Here is a 17,500-nt window from a genome sequence, read left to right as displayed (position 1 = left end):
ATGGAGAAAAAGTCACTATATCGAAAGTCCGTTAGATGTGAAGACCTCCATCTCCCATCTAACGGATTATACGAAGGGATAAGTCCGTTATATGGAGGTTTTACTGTATATCACTAAGTTCCTCCCTCTCCCCTCTACCACCCCTCTCCCCCTCCCCCTACCACCCCCTCCCCCACCACCCCCCTCCCCTCCACCCCCTCCTCCCCCCACCACCCTCTCCCCCTCTACCACCCCCTCCTCCCCCTACCACCCCTCCTCCCCTCTCTACCCACCCCCCTCCCCCTCCCCCACCACCCCTCCTCCCCTCTACCCACCCCTCCTCCCCTCACCACCCCTCCTCCCCTCACACCACCTCCCCCCTCTACCCACCCCCCCTCCCCTCTACCACCCCTCCTCCCCTTCCCCACCACCCCTCCCTCCCCTCTACCCCCTCCTCCCCTCACCCCTCCTCCCCCACCCCCTGGGTGTCTCCTTCCACAGGGACTCATCATATATCCTCTTCTCCACCGGCGTCAGTTGACCCATCTCCCACCGTGGCTGAGGAAGGCGCCCGTGGAGGTGTCATTTGTGTTCGGTCATGCTCTTGGTCTCCGGGAGTTCCAAGAGCTCTGGAGGAGGCTCTCAGGCAGCAGGTGAGGGTGGCCATCATCTCCCTTCCTCAGGCGTGGGTGGGAGAAAGTAGATGATGGGGTTAAGGACTGGTGACACCTGGAGGAGGAGAGATCAGTTGATGAGTTGATGGGTTAACCTAACCTAACCTAAACCTAAACCTAACCTAACCTAACCTAACCTAAACCTAACCTAAACCTTACACACTATACCTAACCTAACCTAACCTAACCTTACCCAAACCTTGGACACTATAACCTAACGCTAACCTAACGCACAACCTAACCTAACCTAACCTAACGCTAACCTAACCTACAGTACAGACAAGTAAGATAGACATTGTTTAGCTCACCTTAGCTAGGAGGGGCGGCAACAAGGTGAGAATGAGAGGCACGGTGTAAGGGTGACGGAACACGGTCACACACACCGCATACGCAGACCAGCAGAAGAGATACGCCACCACTAACACTACGCCCATCTGTGTGTGTGTGTTGAGTTGGTGATATATGGTATAGTTTTGTGGTGGTGGGTGGGTGGTGGATGGGTGGTGGGTGGATGAGTGGTGGGTGGATGGGTGGGTGGGTAGGCGGTGGGTGGATGGGTGGGTGGTGGTGGGTGGATGGGTGGGTGGGTGAATGGGTGTGGTTGATATATAGATAATTAAATGGATGAATGGATAGGTATTTAATCAGCACACTGGTCATTCTAATATACATGTGGTGATTCATCCCTTATATAGCAAGGTGTCTACTGGTCTGGAAAACCTGGAAAGCCCAGGGAATTTTACAAATAAACCTGGAATTTCATGTGAATTCAGTGTGACTTGAAAAGATTATTATATTGACCATAAATTAATGATGTACTGTATAATAGGTAAATACTCAAACTTTCCGGAACAAATTCCAGTCAATACTCTACTCCATTAACTGAACTGCTTGTGTACCTGTCATGTTAGTGATCAAATAACCAAATATTACAAGTTATGTCTACTAATTCTGCCGTGGGTATTGTCAGAGATGAATTGTTCTTGTAATTAAGTGACTTTATTTAAGTGGACTATTTTACATATTTCCATGAGTCGTACAGGTGGATCAGGTGTGTGATTTTTCGGTTTTTGCCGGATTTCTGGCTTTTTTGGAACGTCCAGGTCGACCCACGAATCCCTAAATCAGAGGAGAAAACATGGAAGGTGGGGTCAGGCTCTTTGTCTCTCTCATCACTCGGCTTGGGGTGGGCCGAGAAAGAGTCTTTAGTTTCTTGATTAATATAATTGATATCATCTTTAAATTTCCCAGTAGCATATACACTGTACATATTATTGAAAACCTCTAATTTGTTATTCTGGAGTAATAAATACAGAATTAATATACCTGGAGTTTTCCAAATTTACACCTGAAAAACCTGGAAAAGCCAAGAATTTTTGTTTTATCTCGCCGGTAGTTACCCTGTATAGACACAACCGTGTTAGCTGTTTACTATCAACACACACACACACACACACACACACATACACACCACCACCCCCCACCTCACTCCCCACACACACACACCACCCCACACCTCACCTTGCAGTGACGTTCTTCTCATTGGCCAGTCATAAGCATAGATGGACTCGCCGACCTCGTGAGCCTGGTGAAGGAAGCGGGAGGCCTGGTAGTAACAGCTGCACATGAGGATCAGAGGCACCGTAACACCACCACAAACACCGTCATGATGTACCACTTGTAGCTGGCGTCGTTCTGTTGCCAGTTGATTGTACAGGTGGTCACTGATGGCTCATACCCGTAGCTGGAAGATAGAGAAGGTGAGGTAGAGAGAGGAGTTGGTGAGTGGGGTGGTATGGGGTGTGAGTGAGATGAGGTAGTGATTTGTATACAAGGTGTCTTGATGGGGAACTAGGGGAAAAAGACAGACAGACAGACAGACAGAATGCTACCACTACTACTGCTAATAATAATAATAATACCAGTAACAATATCAGAACACATTTCAGTTATAGTTTATACGTTAATATTCTCATTAGTTATTGGACAATTACCTCATAGTGATAATTAGAACCAATGTGGTAATTATATTGGAGGAACCTCATATAAACACTGAGTTAATTGTCTTCAATAATTAACCCAATTGTTTAACTAACCCAACCTAACCTCCAACCCACCAACAACCCAACCCCCCAATCCTACCCACCACTGCCTGCAACCCAACCACTACCCCTACCCTGCCCAGCCCAGCCCAGCCCTGCCTGCCCTGCTGACCCAGCCCTGCCCTGCCCTGCCCTGCAGCCCAGCCCAGCCCAGCCCAGCCCAGCTGCCCAGCCCAGCCCTGCCCTGCCCTGCCCTGCCTGCACCAGCCCTGCCCAGCCCAGCCCAGCCCAGCCACTGCCCTGCCCTGCCTGCCTGCCCTGCACCCAGCCCAGCCCAGCCACTGCCCTGCCAGCCCTGCCTGCCCAGCCCTGCCCAGCCCTGCCCTGCCCTGCCCTTGCCCAGCCCAGCCCTGCCTGCCCTGCCCTACCTGCCCCTGCCCTGCCTACCCCTGCCCAGCCCTGCCTGCCCAGCCCAGCCCAGCCCAGCCCAGCCCTGCACCCTGCCCTGCCCCACTCTGCCTCACCCTGCCCTGCCCAGCCAGCCACTGCCCTGCCCTGCCTGCCCAGCCCAGCCCAGCCCTGCCCTGCCCTGCCCCGCTCTGCCCTGCCCTGCCTGCCCTGCCAGCCCTGCCCTGTGGCCCAGGCCCTGCCCTGCCTGCCCTGCCTGCCCTGCCCAGCCACTGCCCTGCCCTACTGCCGCCACTGCCCTGCCCTGCCCAGCCCAGCCCTGCCCTGCCCTGCCCTGCCCAGCCAGCTGGCCCTGCCCAGCCCTGCCCACCCTGCCTGCCCTGCAGCCCTGCCAGCCCTGCCCTGCCCTGCCTGCCCAGCCCGGCCCCTGCCCTGCCCTGCCCTGCCCTGCCCTGCCAGCCCTGCCCAGCCCAGCCCTGCCCGCTGCACCCTGCCCTGCCCTGCCCAGCCTGCCGCCCTGCCTGCCCTGCCCTGCCCTGCCCTGCCCTGCCCTGCCGCTGCCCTGCCTGCCCTGCCCTGCCTGCCCAGCTGCCCCCTGCCTGCCTCTGACCCAGCCCTGCCCTGCCCCTGCCACTGCCCTGCCCTGCCCTGCCTGCACCCTGCCCTGCCAGCCACTTTACCCCACGCCCCTGCCCTGCCTGCCCAGCCCATGGCCCTGCTGCCTGCCTGCCCTGCCTGCCCTGCCCTGCCCAGCCCAGCCACTGCCCTGCCTGCCCTGCCCAGCCCAGCTGCCACTGCCCGCTGCCACTGCCTGCCCTGCCTGCCCTGCCTGCCCAGCCACTGCCCTGCCTGCACTGCCCAGCCACTGCCCTGCCTGCCTCCTGCCCTGCCCTGCCCCTGCCTGCCTGCCCTGCTGGCCCTGCCCTGCCTGCCCGCCTGCTGCCCTGCCACTGCCTGCCTCACCCTGCTGCCCAGCCCTGCCCTGCCCTGCCTGCCCTGCCCAGCCCTGCCCAGCCCTGCCCTGCCCTGCCCTGCCCATGCAGCCCTGCCTGCCCTGCCACTGCCCAGCCCAGCCCTGCCCTGCACCCTGCCTGCCCAGCCCAGCCCTGCCCTGCCCTGCCCTGCCCAGCCCAGCCACTGCCCTGCTGCAGCCCAGCCACTGCCCTGCCACTGCCCTGCCTGCCCAGCCCAGCCCTGCCCTCCACCCTGCCTGCCTACCCAGCCCAGCCCTGCTGCCCCTGCCCTGCCCTGCACCAGCCCAGCCACTGCCTGCCCTACCCTGCAACCCTGCCACTACCCCTGCCCTGCCTACCCAGCCCAGCCACTGCCCTGCCCTGCCCTGCCCAGCCCAGCCACTGCCCTGCCTGCCCTGCCCAGCCCTGCCCGCCTGGCCCTGCCTGCCCCGCCCAGCCCCTCCTGCCCTACCCTGCCCTGCCCAGCCCAGCCCTGCCCTGCCCTGCCCCTGCCCTGCCCTGCCCTGCCCTGCCTGCCCAGCCCTGCCACTGCCCTGCCCTGCCCTGCCCACGCCCTGCCTGCCCTGCCCTGCCCAGCCCAGCCACTGCCCTGCCTGCCTGCCCAGCCAGCCACTGCCTGCCTGCCTGCTCCTGCCCACTGCCCTGCCCTGCCTGCCCCACTGCCCTGCCCTGCCCCTGCCTGCCCAGCCCAGCCCAGCCTGCCCTGCCTGCCCAGCCCAGCCCAGCCACTGCCCTGCCCTGCCTGCCCAGCCCAGCCACTGCCCTGCCCTGCACCCTACCCAGCCCAGCCCAGCCACTACCCAGCCCAGCCCTGCCCTGCCTACCCAGCCCAGCCAGCCAGCCCAGCCCAGCCCTACCCACCATGACCCTGCCCTGCCCTGCCTACCCTGCCTAACCTAACCAAATACAGGTAAAATATAACTTTATCAGGGTACACGTAATGTCACCTTAATTTATATACATCTGACATCATCACAATAAACACACTTCCTTCCCTTGATAACAATATTAATTACAATGTTTGTGAAGGACAGACAGACAGATGGACAGGCAGACTGACAGACAGACAAACAGGCAGACAGGCGAGTAAGGTAGGCAGATAGATAGGTGGCTAGACAGATACATACATACATACATACATACATACATACACACATACATACATGCATACATACATACATACATACTGGGTCCACCTCTGCCACTACCACCACCACTACTACTAGCAACTACTACCACTACTATTACAACCACCACTAACCTCCACCACTACCCTCCCTCACTACTAACTACCTCTCCCTGTTCCGTCTCTTTCTCTCCTGTCTCTCTTTGTCCCTCTCTATCTCCCGTCTCTTTCTCTCCCTGTCTCTCTTGTCTCTCCCTGTCCCCTCTCTCTCTCCCTGCCTCTTGTCTCTCCCTGCTCCTCTCCATCTCTTTCCTTCTCTTGTCTCTCCCTGTCTCTCTTTATCTCTCTGTTCCTTTTCTATCCCTCTCTCTGTCTCTCTTTATCTCTGTCTCTCTTTATCTCTCCCGTCCTCTTTATCTCCCCTGGTCTCTCCTTGTCTCTCCTCACAGCTGCTGACTCGAGTTGCCCTTCCACCTACTTTATGGTTTTGTTTGCTCCTTCACTAAACTAATACGGTCAGCGCCACAAAGGCCTCTCCCACGACACACAAGGGACCCCACCACCCCACACAAGAACCTACTCACAAGGCCCCCACCACCACACAACGACCCACCACACAAGGGCCCCACAGACACACACACAGAGCCGGACCACTCACAAGAACCCCCACACACAAGAACTCCCCACACACAGGGCCCCACTGCCAGAACAGACCCCACCACCCACACAAGAGCCCCACACACAGGCCCCCACAGGCCCACCACTCACACAAGGGACCCCCCACCACCCCCACACAGGGACTCCCACCACCCCACAGGGACCCCCACTACTCACAACAGCCCCCACCACTCCCACAAGACCCCCACCCCACACAAGAGCCCCCACCACCCCCACGGCCCCCACACCTGGAACCCCACCACTCCCACACAAGGGCCCCCACCACCCCACCCCAGAACCCCACCACCCCACACAAGAGCCCCCCACAAAGGTCTAGCTCTCCCTATTACATTGTTCTTCTCCCTTCACCAACACACTCGGCACTTCTTCATAAGCTGTACTGCTGACACTTGCTAGCACTACTACCACTACCACCACCACTACCACCACCATACCACCATCCACCATCGCTACCACTTCTACTACCACTACCACCACCACACCCCATCAACAACCATCGCTACCACTTCTACTACCACTACCACCACCACTATTACTTTCATCACTACTATTATTACTATCATTACTATTGCTATTATACTGTCATCATCACCACTACCACCACCATCACAGGAAAGATCAGTTAGTAGCTTATGGTGATTAGGTGATAAACTTAAGGCTTATAGACACACACACACACCTGTACCACCCCCACACACACTCACCTGTACCCCCACACACTCACCTGTACCCCCACACTCACCTGTACCCCACACTCACCTGTACCCCCCACACTCACCTGCACCCCCACACACTCACCTGTACCCCACACACTCACCTGCACCCCCACACACTCACCTGTGCCCCCACACACTCACCTGCACCCCCCACACACACACCTGTACCCCACACACACTCACCTGTGCCCCCCACACACTACCTGCCCCCACACACTCCTGTACACCCCACACACCCTGTACCTCACACACACTCCACCTGTACACCCCACACACTCTGTACCCCCACACTCCTGTACCCCCACACACCCTGTACCCCACACACTCCTGTACCCCACACTCACCTGTACCACTCACACACACTCATGTACCTCCACATCACCTGTCCCCACACACTCACCTGTCCCCCCCACACACTCACCTGTGCCCTCCACACTCTTACACTCACCTGTTGCCCCCACATACCACCTGCTGCCCACACACTCACCTGTCCCCCACACACTCACCTGTACACACTCACCTGTACCCCACACACACTCCTGTACCCCCTCACCCACACACTCATATACTTACACTCACCTTGCCCCCACACACACTCACCTGCATCCCCCACACACCTCACCTGTACCCCACACACACACCAGCCCCACACACACCACCTGTACCCACACACCACCTGTACCCCACACACTCACCTGCACCCCCACACACTCACCTGTACCCCCACACACTACCTGCACCCACACACTCACCTGTACCCCCACACAAACTCACCTGTACCCCCACACACACCTCACCTGTACCCCACACACTACCTGTACCACACACTCACCTGTACCCCCCACACACCTTTACCCTCACCATGCACAACACACACCTGTACCCACACACTCACACCACACCTGTACCCCCACACTCACCTGTACCCCACACACTCACCCCACCCACACAACACCTAATACCCCCACACTCCACCTGTACCCCACACACTCACCTGTACCCCCACACACCCACCAGCCCCACACACCACCTGTACCCCCACACACTCACCTGTACCCCACACACCACCTGTAACCCCACACACCATTTCACCCCACACACCACTGTACCCCACACACCACCTGTACCCCCACACACCACCTGTACCCCACACACACTCACCTGTACCCCACACACTACCCACTCCCCACACACTCACCTGTACCCCCACACACTCACCTGTACCTCACACACTCACCTGTCCCCCACACATCACCTGTACCCCCACACACCACCTGTACTCCCACACACACTCACCTGTACCCCACACAACACACTGTACCCCATACATCATCTCGTACCCCCACACACTACCTTTCCCCCACACACTCCTGTACCCCACACACCACCTGTACCCCCACACACCACCTGTGCCCACACACACACACTCACCTGACCCCCACACACACTCACCTGTACCCACACACACTACCTGCACCCTCACACACCACCTTCCCTCACACACTCACCTTACCCCCACACACTCTATACCCCACACATACTCACCTGTACCCCCCACACACACAACTGTCCCCCACACACTCACCTATACCCCCACACATACTCACCTGTACCCCACACAACTGTACCCCACACTCACCTGGCCCAGCTGAGGAGTGGACAGACTGACCAGAAGAGAGACCACAGCCAGATGAAGGCGATCATTTGATAGTAAGTTTTGTAGGTCATCTTCCCTCCTGAAATATAACGTAAGGTAAATAAAGAAAGAAAGATAAAGAAAGAAAGAAGAAAGTTGGGATTGGTTTGTTAAGGTTGGGGGTTTTGGTGTAGTAGGTAGGGTCAGGTCAGGTTAGGGAAGAAGTTAGAGTTAGGTAGGGTGTCATAGCTACAGGAGAAAGTACCACACACACACACACACACACCGAACCACTAGAACGAGGCTCCGGACAGGTGGAGTATCTCGTTTGGGTTCAATACTGATTCGAACAGGAGTGTGAATGAGCTTCTGTTTGTGGCTCGATGCTTCAAGGAAATTTATTATAACTTATACTGCTTAGATTAACTTATACTTTTATTGTGATATAGTATGGTAATTATTATTGTTTTTATTATTATTATTATTATTATTATTATTATTATTATTATTATTATTATTATTATTATTATTATTATTATTATTATTATTATTATTATTATCATTATTGTTGTTGTTGTTGTTATTATTATTGTTATGCTTAATTCTACTTAATAAATCAGGAACAGAGGCAAGATTATAATTATGTAAACAAAGAAATCTCTCTCTCTCTTCTCTCTCTCTCTCTCTCTCATTAAGCCTTACCCCAGGTGTACTCTGCAGCGTAAAGGGAGAGGAAAACAAAACATATTATCAGGAAGACATCAAAGACACACAAAACACTATTAATATTAAGAGTAGAGGGGGGTGTGTGTGGGGGTGTGGAGGGAGGTGTGGGGGTGGGAGGTGTGTGGGGGTGTGGAGGTGGTGGGGGTGGAGGTGGAGGTGGAGGTGTGTGGGGGTGTGGAGGGGTGTGGGGGGTGTGGGGTGTGTGGAGGTGTGGGAGGGAGGTGTGGGGTGTGTGGGGAGGTGTGGGGGGTGGGAGGTGTGGGGGTGGGGGGTGGGGAGGTGTGGGGGTGGGGGTGGGGAGGTGTGGGGGAGGGAGGGGGTGTGGGGGTGGGGGGGTGGGGAGGTGGGGGGGTGTGGGGGGGGAGGTGGGGGTGTGGGAGGTGTGGGGGTGGGGGGGAGGTGGGGAGGTGTGGGGGAGAGAGGGGGAGGGAGGGGGTGTGGGGTGTGGGAGGTGTGGGGTGGGGGTGTGGGAGGGGGGTGGAGGTGGGGGTGTGGGGGTGTGGGGGTGGGAGGGGGGGTGGGGGGGTGTGGGAGGTGGGGGGTGGGGTGGAGAGGGGTGTGGAGGTGTGTGGGGGTGTGGAGGTGGGGTAGAGGTGTGGGGGTGTGGAGGTGGGGTGTAGAGGTGTGGGGTGTGAGGTGGGAGGTGGGGGTGGGGAGGTCCATAGGCAGTGGCGGATTTTAACATGGTTGGCACTGGCTTGACCACTGCCTGTTCCCCAAATTGTAAAGTTAGGTTAGGTTAGGGTTTGGTTAGGTCTGGTCAAGTAAGGTTAGTTACAGTAGTTGTTAGGGTTAGTTAGGTACCCATTTACAGTTAGGAGGACTTAAATTGTACCCCGGGATCGAACCTGTGATCTTGGGGACTGAAGCCGAGAGCTGTACCCACTCCGCCACCGCACCTGGATAATAAGGTACAGATAAGAGTAATTGCCTTGTAGTGATAGTATCATAAATGTCCTAACCCAACCCAATCCAACGATAGAGAAGAGAGAGAGAGAGAAAAGAGAGAGAGAGGTCATCATAGAGTGCGACTGATAGATAAAGCGTAACTGAGAGAGAGGGAAAAGGAAGAAAGAAGAAAGAAAGAAAGAAAGAAAGAAAGAAAGAAAGAAAGAATAAGTGAATGTCTGCGATAAGACAACATGAGACGGAGAGAGACACGCCTGACCCGTGTCCACGAACCATCATATGACTGACACGGGTGGTGGGTGGGGGGGAGGGGCATGTCAGGGGAGGGAGGCAAACCCGGGTCAGAGGAGGTAAGAGGGGAGGGTTGAGTAGGGGAGGGAGGGCGGGGGCCGGCTGGGGGAGAGGCCAAGTCGGGAGAGGTGGGCCAAGAAATGTAGCCCTGTTGTTACATTGTAGCGACCACTGCCGGGTTATTCATCCGGCAGGTGACCCGGCTAGCCTCACCTGTGTGTTCTTAAGACGTCTTTCGTGACGGCGTGTCGGTGTTTGATCTCTGAAGGAATGTAATAGTTTCCCACATTATGAGTTTTTATACTATTTTTTTTCTTATAATAATCATCTGTTTTAATTTATGGGTCAGCGTTTAACTTAATCATTAACTCAACTAATTTTTAATGATGTGTTTTGAACATTGTTAAATGAAGCCTTACCTGTATGAAGTATAGAATGTCAACAAGTTTTATGATCAGTGTATGAAGAAAAATTAACCTTTGTTTATAGTAATGACCTTAAAATGACTTAGAACATATAATTAGTTAGTCTGTGTATCATAAGGGTTGTTTTAGGCTGTAGTACTCTATAATTATCGACACTAATAACGTTTGGTGTTTGAGATATAACAAGGAGTGCTAATTGGTTGTTGAGCTTGTTTAGAGGAGTGGCCATAAACCAGGTAACCAGCACTGACACACCTTAATTACCAGGTTAGATTAGGTTAGGTCAGGTCAGGTGAGGTCAGGTCAGTTTAGACTATTAAGTTAGGTTATTTTCGGTTAGGTTAGATCAGGTTTGGTTATGTTAGGTTATGTTATGTTAGGTGAGGCTGGTCAGGTAAGGCCAGGTGAGGTAACACAGGTAGGATCCACAACAAACTATCCCCGTGGTCTCAGCTTTTGTTCCGTACCTGGGAAGACTCAGGTGAGCAAATCGGCCATTATGTTAAGAATTTATCTCACCCAATGCTGCCATTATCGTGTCTTTCGAGCTCAGGGGAGACTCTATCCTCGCTGGTGGGGGGTAGAGAACGCTGTCTGGATTCAGTTATTGTTATTGTTCTTCTGAAGGAATGAATATCTAGTCTGTCTGTGTATCTATCTATCTATCTATCTAATCTAATAATTACCCACACAGCTGGTCTTCCCCACACAGCTGGTCTCCCCCTCACAGCTGGTCTCCCCCACAGCTGGTCTCCTCCCAGCTGGTCTCCACACAGCTGGTCTCCCCCACCCAGCTGGCCCCCCACACAGCTGGTCTCCCCCACACAGCTGGTCTCCCCACAGCTGGTCTCCCCCTCCCAGCTGGTCTCACCCACAGCTGGTCTCCCCCCCCAGCTGGTCTCCCCCACCACAGCTGGTCTCCCCACACAGCTGGTCTCCCCACACAGCTGGTCTCCCGCCACAGCTGGTCTCCCTCCCAGCTGGTCTCACCCACAGCTGGTCTCCCCACACAGCTGGTCTCCCCCACACAGCTGGTCTCCCCCACAGCTGGTCTCCCCACACAGCTGGTCTCCCCCACACAGCTGGTCTCCCCCCACACAGCTGGTCTCCCCACACAGCTGGTCTCCCCCACACACGCTGGTCTCCCCACACAGCTGGTCTCCCCCCCACACAGCTGGTCTCCCCACACAGCTGGCTCCCCCCCACAGCTGGTCTCCCCACACAGCTGGTCTCCCCCACACAGCTGGTCTCCCCACACAGCTGGGTCTCCCCACACAGCTGGTCTCCCCACAGCTGGTCTCCCCACACAGCTGGTCTCACACAGCTGGTCTCCCCACACAGCTGGTCTCCCCACACAGCTGGTCTCCCCACACAGCTGGTCTCCCCCACACAGCTGGTCTCCCCACAGCTGGCCCCCCACACAGCTGGTCTCCCCACACAGCTGGTCTCCTCCCAGCTGGTCTCCCCACACAGCTGGTCTCCCCACACAGCTGGTCTCCCCACACAGCTGGTCTCCCCACACAGCTGGTCTCCCCCACAGCTGGTCCCCCACAGCTGGCCCCCCCACACAGCTGGTCTCCCCACACAGCTGGTCTCCCCCACACAGCTGGTCTCCCCACACAGCTGGCTCCCCCACACAGCTGGCTCCCCCCACACAGCTGGCTCCCCCACACAGCTGGTCTCCCACACAGCTGGTTCCCCCACACAGCTGGTCTCCCCCCACACAGCTGGTCTCCCCCACACAGCTGGTCTCCCCACACAGCTGGTCTCCCCACACAGCTGGTCTCCCCCACAGCTGGTCTTCCCCACACAGCTGGTCTTCCCTCCCAGCTGGCATATAACACTCACCGCCACTATCCCACATGTTATGACTGCCGTTCCTCCTGTCTCACTATCCCCCTCCCCCTCTCCCCTCCCAACCCTCCTCCGCCTCTCCCTCCCCCCACCCTCCTCTACCTCCCCCTCCCCCCTCCCCCTCTACCTGCCATCTTACATCACCAATAATTCGTACTCTTGCGGTGTTTGGTGGTTGGCGTTTGGTGGTTAATTTGGCGGTGTTTAGTGGTAAGTTTGGCGGTGTTTGGTGGTTAATTTGGCTGTTTGTTGCATAGTTTTGCGAGGTTTGTTAAAATAATTGTGAAAGTTGGATAAGGTTTTAGGGATTGGAATGGATAAATTAGTTGGATAATCATAACTTGTGTTTGGATAATTTATGACTGTTGGATAGAATTATACTCGTGCTGTCAGTAAACTTATGATATAGATATAGAACACCCTAGAAAGATATCCTTCCCTCCTCCTCCCTCCTTCCCCCCTCCCCTCCTTCCCCCTTCCCCCCCTCTCCTGTAGATATTGCTGAGAGAAACAGGTTAATGAGATTCCTTACCTCATCTCTCACCTTCTCCTACCCGTATAGACTCATTTAACGCTGTTGCTCTACTTTCCTAGCTGAGGCAACATGGTTCATTTAGGTGGTTTATTTTGGGTGGTTTATTTAGGTGGTTCATTTAGGTTCATTTAGGTGGTTCATTAGGTGGTTCATTTAGGTGGTTCATTTAGGTGGTTCATTTAGGTGGTTTATTTAGGTGGTTCATTTAGGTGGTTCATTTAGTGGTTCATAGGTGGTTCATTTAGGTGGTTTATTTAGGTGGTTCATTTAGGTGGTTCATTTAGGTGCTTCAGTTCGTTTCCAATAAGAATGAAATTTTCTCAACATGCGAACAATACATTGAGAGAATATTATTGTTTACTGAGTTAAAGTTGACACTACACGTCCCAGGCAGTGTGTGTGTGTGTATGTGTGTGTGTGTATGTGTGTGTGTGTGTGTGTGTGTGAAGGTGGGTAGGGGTTGAGAGGTTTTGCAGTTTGAACATATCGACTTTACAACCTTGAGCGCTAACCTAACCTAACCTAAACCAAACGCAACCTAACCTACCAAAACACAACCTAACCTACCTAAACACAACCTAACTAACAAAACACAACCTACCTAACAAACACAACCTAACCTAACCTAAACACAACCTAACCTAACAAACACAACCTAACCTAACTAAACACAACCTAACCTAACCAAAACACAACCTAACCTAACCAAAACACAACCTAACCTAACCAAAACACAACCTAACCTAACCAAAACACAACCTAACCTAACCTAACCTAACCAAAACACAACCTAACCTAACCTAAACACAACCCAACCTAACCAAAACACAACCTAACCTAACCTAAAACACAACCTAACCTAACCAAAACACAACCTAACCTAACCAAAACACAACCTAACCTAACCAAAACACAACCTAACCTAACCAAAACACAACCTAACCTAACCAAAACACAACCTAACCTAACCAAAACACAACCTAACCTAACCAAAACACAACCTAACCTAACCAAAACACAACCTAACCTAACCAAAACACAAGGAAACGGGCAAGAGTTATTTTTTGATACAATTAATTTCTTTTATTGTTTTATGACGTGTCTAGTGGTGCTGTGAAGATAGATTAGATAGATAGACAGATTAGATAGATAGATTAGATAGATTAGATAGATAGATTAGATAGATTAGATAGATAGATTAGATAGATAGATTAGATAGATAGACAGATTAGATAGATAGATTAGATAGATTAGATAGATAGATTAGATAGATTAGATAGATAGATTAGATAGATTAGATAGATAGATAGAATAGATAGATTAGATAGATTAGATAGATAGATTAGATAGATAGATTAGATAGATAGATAGAATAGATAGATTAGATAGATAGATTAGATAGATTAGATAGATTAGATAGATAGATAGAATAGATAGATTAGATAGATTAGATAGATAGATTAGATAGATAGATAGATTAGATAGATTAGATATATAGATAGAATAGATAGATTAGATAGATTAGGTAGATAGATTAGATAGATAGATAGAATAGATAGATTAGATAGATTAGATAGATAGATTAGATAGATTAGATAGATTAGATAGAATAGATAGATAGATTAGATAGATAGATTAGATAGATAGATAGAATAGATAGAATAGATAGATTAGATAGATAGATTAGATAGATTAGATAGATAGATAGGTGACGTGAAAATACCCTACCATCAATATCTATGTGCAGTAATTAATTGTATCTGCCATAATTATATAGATAGTGATGCTACTGAGCCTCGTGTACTGTAGGTCTTGTTTGTGTCTGTCTGTCTGTGTGTCTGTCTATCTGTCTCTGTCTAATCTAACTATACTTCTGTATTCCTAGTCACTGTATTCCTAGCCACTGTATTCCTAGCCACTGTATTCCTAGTCACTGTATTCCTAGTCACTGTACTCCTAGTCACTGTACTCCTAGCCACTGTATTCCTAGTCACTGTACTCTTAGCCACCACGCTCCTAGCCAAACCAACAGAGCGAAAGTCTGTGTTGAGGCGAGGGGCAACCATGGCAACGTTATCTACACTCTCTCTCTGTCCTCCATTCCTATCTGGGCACTGAACTTAGGGGAAAAATATGGAGTAAATTTTGTAGACTTGTTTCTGGAAAATAAAAAAAATCCCACTATTTTTTTTCTTCTTACCAGTCCTGTTTATTAACCCAATTTTAACCTTTATTGACCCTTAAACCCCCAAGTAAATGAATTAAAAATATATTTATATTAATATCATCAAGAAATAAGTTTATGATGTATGTAAAACCGATAAATAACTTTAGTTGATTCCCCGGGATTAATTTAACATTGTGACGTCACGCCAGCGAGCCTACAGTGTATCGTGACGTCACATCATAACAACAACTCGTCTTTGAATATTAATGTTTAATAATTTTATTTTATTTATCTATAACGATAACGATGGTAGATTATCATAATAGTATAATAGAAATCATACTTATTTGATATTTATACATTATTTAGTATGATAATGAGATATGAACACCTGGAAAAGTATTATTAATTGTTACTTACCTGTACAGTCAACTTTCACAATATTACCAGAGACGATGATCTATTCTGCTTACCAACACCCACAACCATTACCTACTACCATACTACTTACTTTCTAATGACCTACTATAAGTTATTTGAGACGAGATAGTCACCAACCAATGCTGTCAGATCCCAGTGTGGGGAGGGAGAGAGTTGGAGGAGGTGTGTGGGGGGAAGGAGGGAGTGTGGGGAAGGAGGGAGTGTGGGGGAAGGAGGGTGTGGGGGAGGAGGCATCACACAAAGACCACAACACAATTAGCTTATTCAGAGTCTTGTTATCCCAGGATGATCTCAGCTTAGCCTATATAACATTGTCCATTATAATTGTTTTTTTTTTCCCAGTTGATTCATTGATACAACACAACGTAACATAATGAACCTCGATGTAAACACGATTCGGGGGATGGGGGAGGGGGAGGTGAATTGGTCGTCTGGTTGTACTGGGAACGAGGTTGTATGAGGAAACTGATTGGATGTGTGTTGAAAGTGTAAATGGGTCGTTGTGATATATGCTTAATGACCTGATTTAACCTAACCTAACCTAACCTAACCGAAGCTAAACCTAACCTAACCCAAACTGATGGTAGTACTAGGTGAAGCCAGGTAGACCAGGTACTCACGGAGGTCATGCCTGCAGGTAACCAGGTAGCGGTCGAGGGCTATCATCAGGAGCGTCGTCAGGTTGGCTATCCCCATCAGGAAGCCCATGAAGGCGTAGTACTGGCAGCCGAAGTCTCCATACAGCCACCTGACGAAGGAGAGAGAGAGAGAGAGAGAGAGAGAGAGAGAGAGAGAGAGGGGTTGTTAGTACAATTCCCCAACTGACAATGTCATTTCCTATCCAATTTTCTCAAAGAAGAGGAAACCTTCTCCTACCTCCTGCTGTAACGTGTGATCAAAGTATGTATGTATGTATGTATGTATGTATGTATGTATGTATGTATGTCTGTCTGTCTGTCTGTATGTAATGCCTTAGATAAAGTTATATATAGATACTTGTAGACATTCTACTGCACTACATAATCCTTCACCAATGTAATCCCCTCCACTGAAATCCTGTACAGAGGGATTTCAGTGATATATAAATACGTTCATAAATCCCCATATTTCCCCGTTAATCCCAATAATTCCTCATAATTCACCACAAATCCTCATAATTCAGCATAAATCCCTATAATTTCTCATAAATCCCCATAAATCCTCACAAATCCCCATAATTTCCCACAATTCTCTGTAATTCCCTATAAATCCCAATAATTCCCCATTAATCCCAATAAATCCCCGCAAATCCCAATAAATCCCCACAAATCCCAATAAATCTCCACAAATCCCAATAAATCCCCGCAAATCCCAATAAATCCCCACAAATCCCTATAATCCCCGCCCTAGTGAAACACAAACGCAATAAGAACGAATTTCATCAAAGTTAACCCGTTGGCCCAAAACTTTAGCAACATGTAACAGTCTATAGTGAAACCTCTATTTAACGGACTATGTGTAGAGGGAAGTCCGTTATATCGAGGGTCCGTTAGATATGACACCACCTACCACACCACACCACTACCACCCCACCACCACTACCACCCCACCACCACTACCACACCACCACTACCACCCCCTACCACTACCACCTACCACTACCCACCACCACTACCACCCCTACCACCACATACACAACTACCACCTCACCACTCTGCCACCACCACCACCACTACCACCACCCACCACCACTCTACCACTACCACACCACCACTGCCACCCACCCTCTACCACCACCCCACCACCACTCTACCACTACCACACCACCACTACCACACCACCACCACACTACCACCCCACCACCACTACCACACCACCACCACACTACCACTACTAACCCCCCCCCACTACTCCTACAATACAATATACATATAGTAGTC

The 17,500-nt window shown here is 51.4% G+C and overlaps 1 protein-coding gene and 1 long non-coding RNA gene across 3 annotated transcripts in view; both read right to left on the bottom strand.

The window, feature by feature from the left end:
• Nucleotides 1-96, bottom strand: part of LOC121877032 — a 1,507-nt gene extending 1,411 nt beyond the window's left edge. For both annotated transcript variants that reach the window (XR_006090872.1, XR_006090873.1), the window contains exon 1: nucleotides 1-96. This exon is cut by the window's left edge. This is a non-coding gene — a long non-coding RNA (uncharacterized LOC121877032).
• A 365-nt stretch (nucleotides 97-461) lies between these two features.
• Nucleotides 462-17,500, bottom strand: part of LOC121877017 (visual pigment-like receptor peropsin) — an 81,076-nt gene continuing 64,037 nt past the window's right edge. The window contains 8 exon segments of the mRNA XM_042382607.1: nucleotides 462-708; nucleotides 962-1,087; nucleotides 1,528-1,552; nucleotides 2,201-2,300; nucleotides 2,303-2,397; nucleotides 8,237-8,333; nucleotides 9,808-9,858; nucleotides 16,202-16,329. Coding sequence (XP_042238541.1) covers nucleotides 646-708; nucleotides 962-1,087; nucleotides 1,528-1,552; nucleotides 2,201-2,300; nucleotides 2,303-2,397; nucleotides 8,237-8,333; nucleotides 9,808-9,858; nucleotides 16,202-16,329 — 685 coding nt within the window. The 3' untranslated portion in view covers nucleotides 462-645.

Source organism: Homarus americanus, unplaced genomic scaffold (assembly GCF_018991925.1).
Source record: "Homarus americanus isolate GMGI-L3 unplaced genomic scaffold, GMGI_Hamer_2.0 scaffold50325, whole genome shotgun sequence".
Classification (NCBI taxonomy): domain Eukaryota; kingdom Metazoa; phylum Arthropoda; class Malacostraca; order Decapoda; family Nephropidae; genus Homarus; species Homarus americanus.
This window is presented reverse-complemented; position numbering and strand designations above follow the sequence as displayed.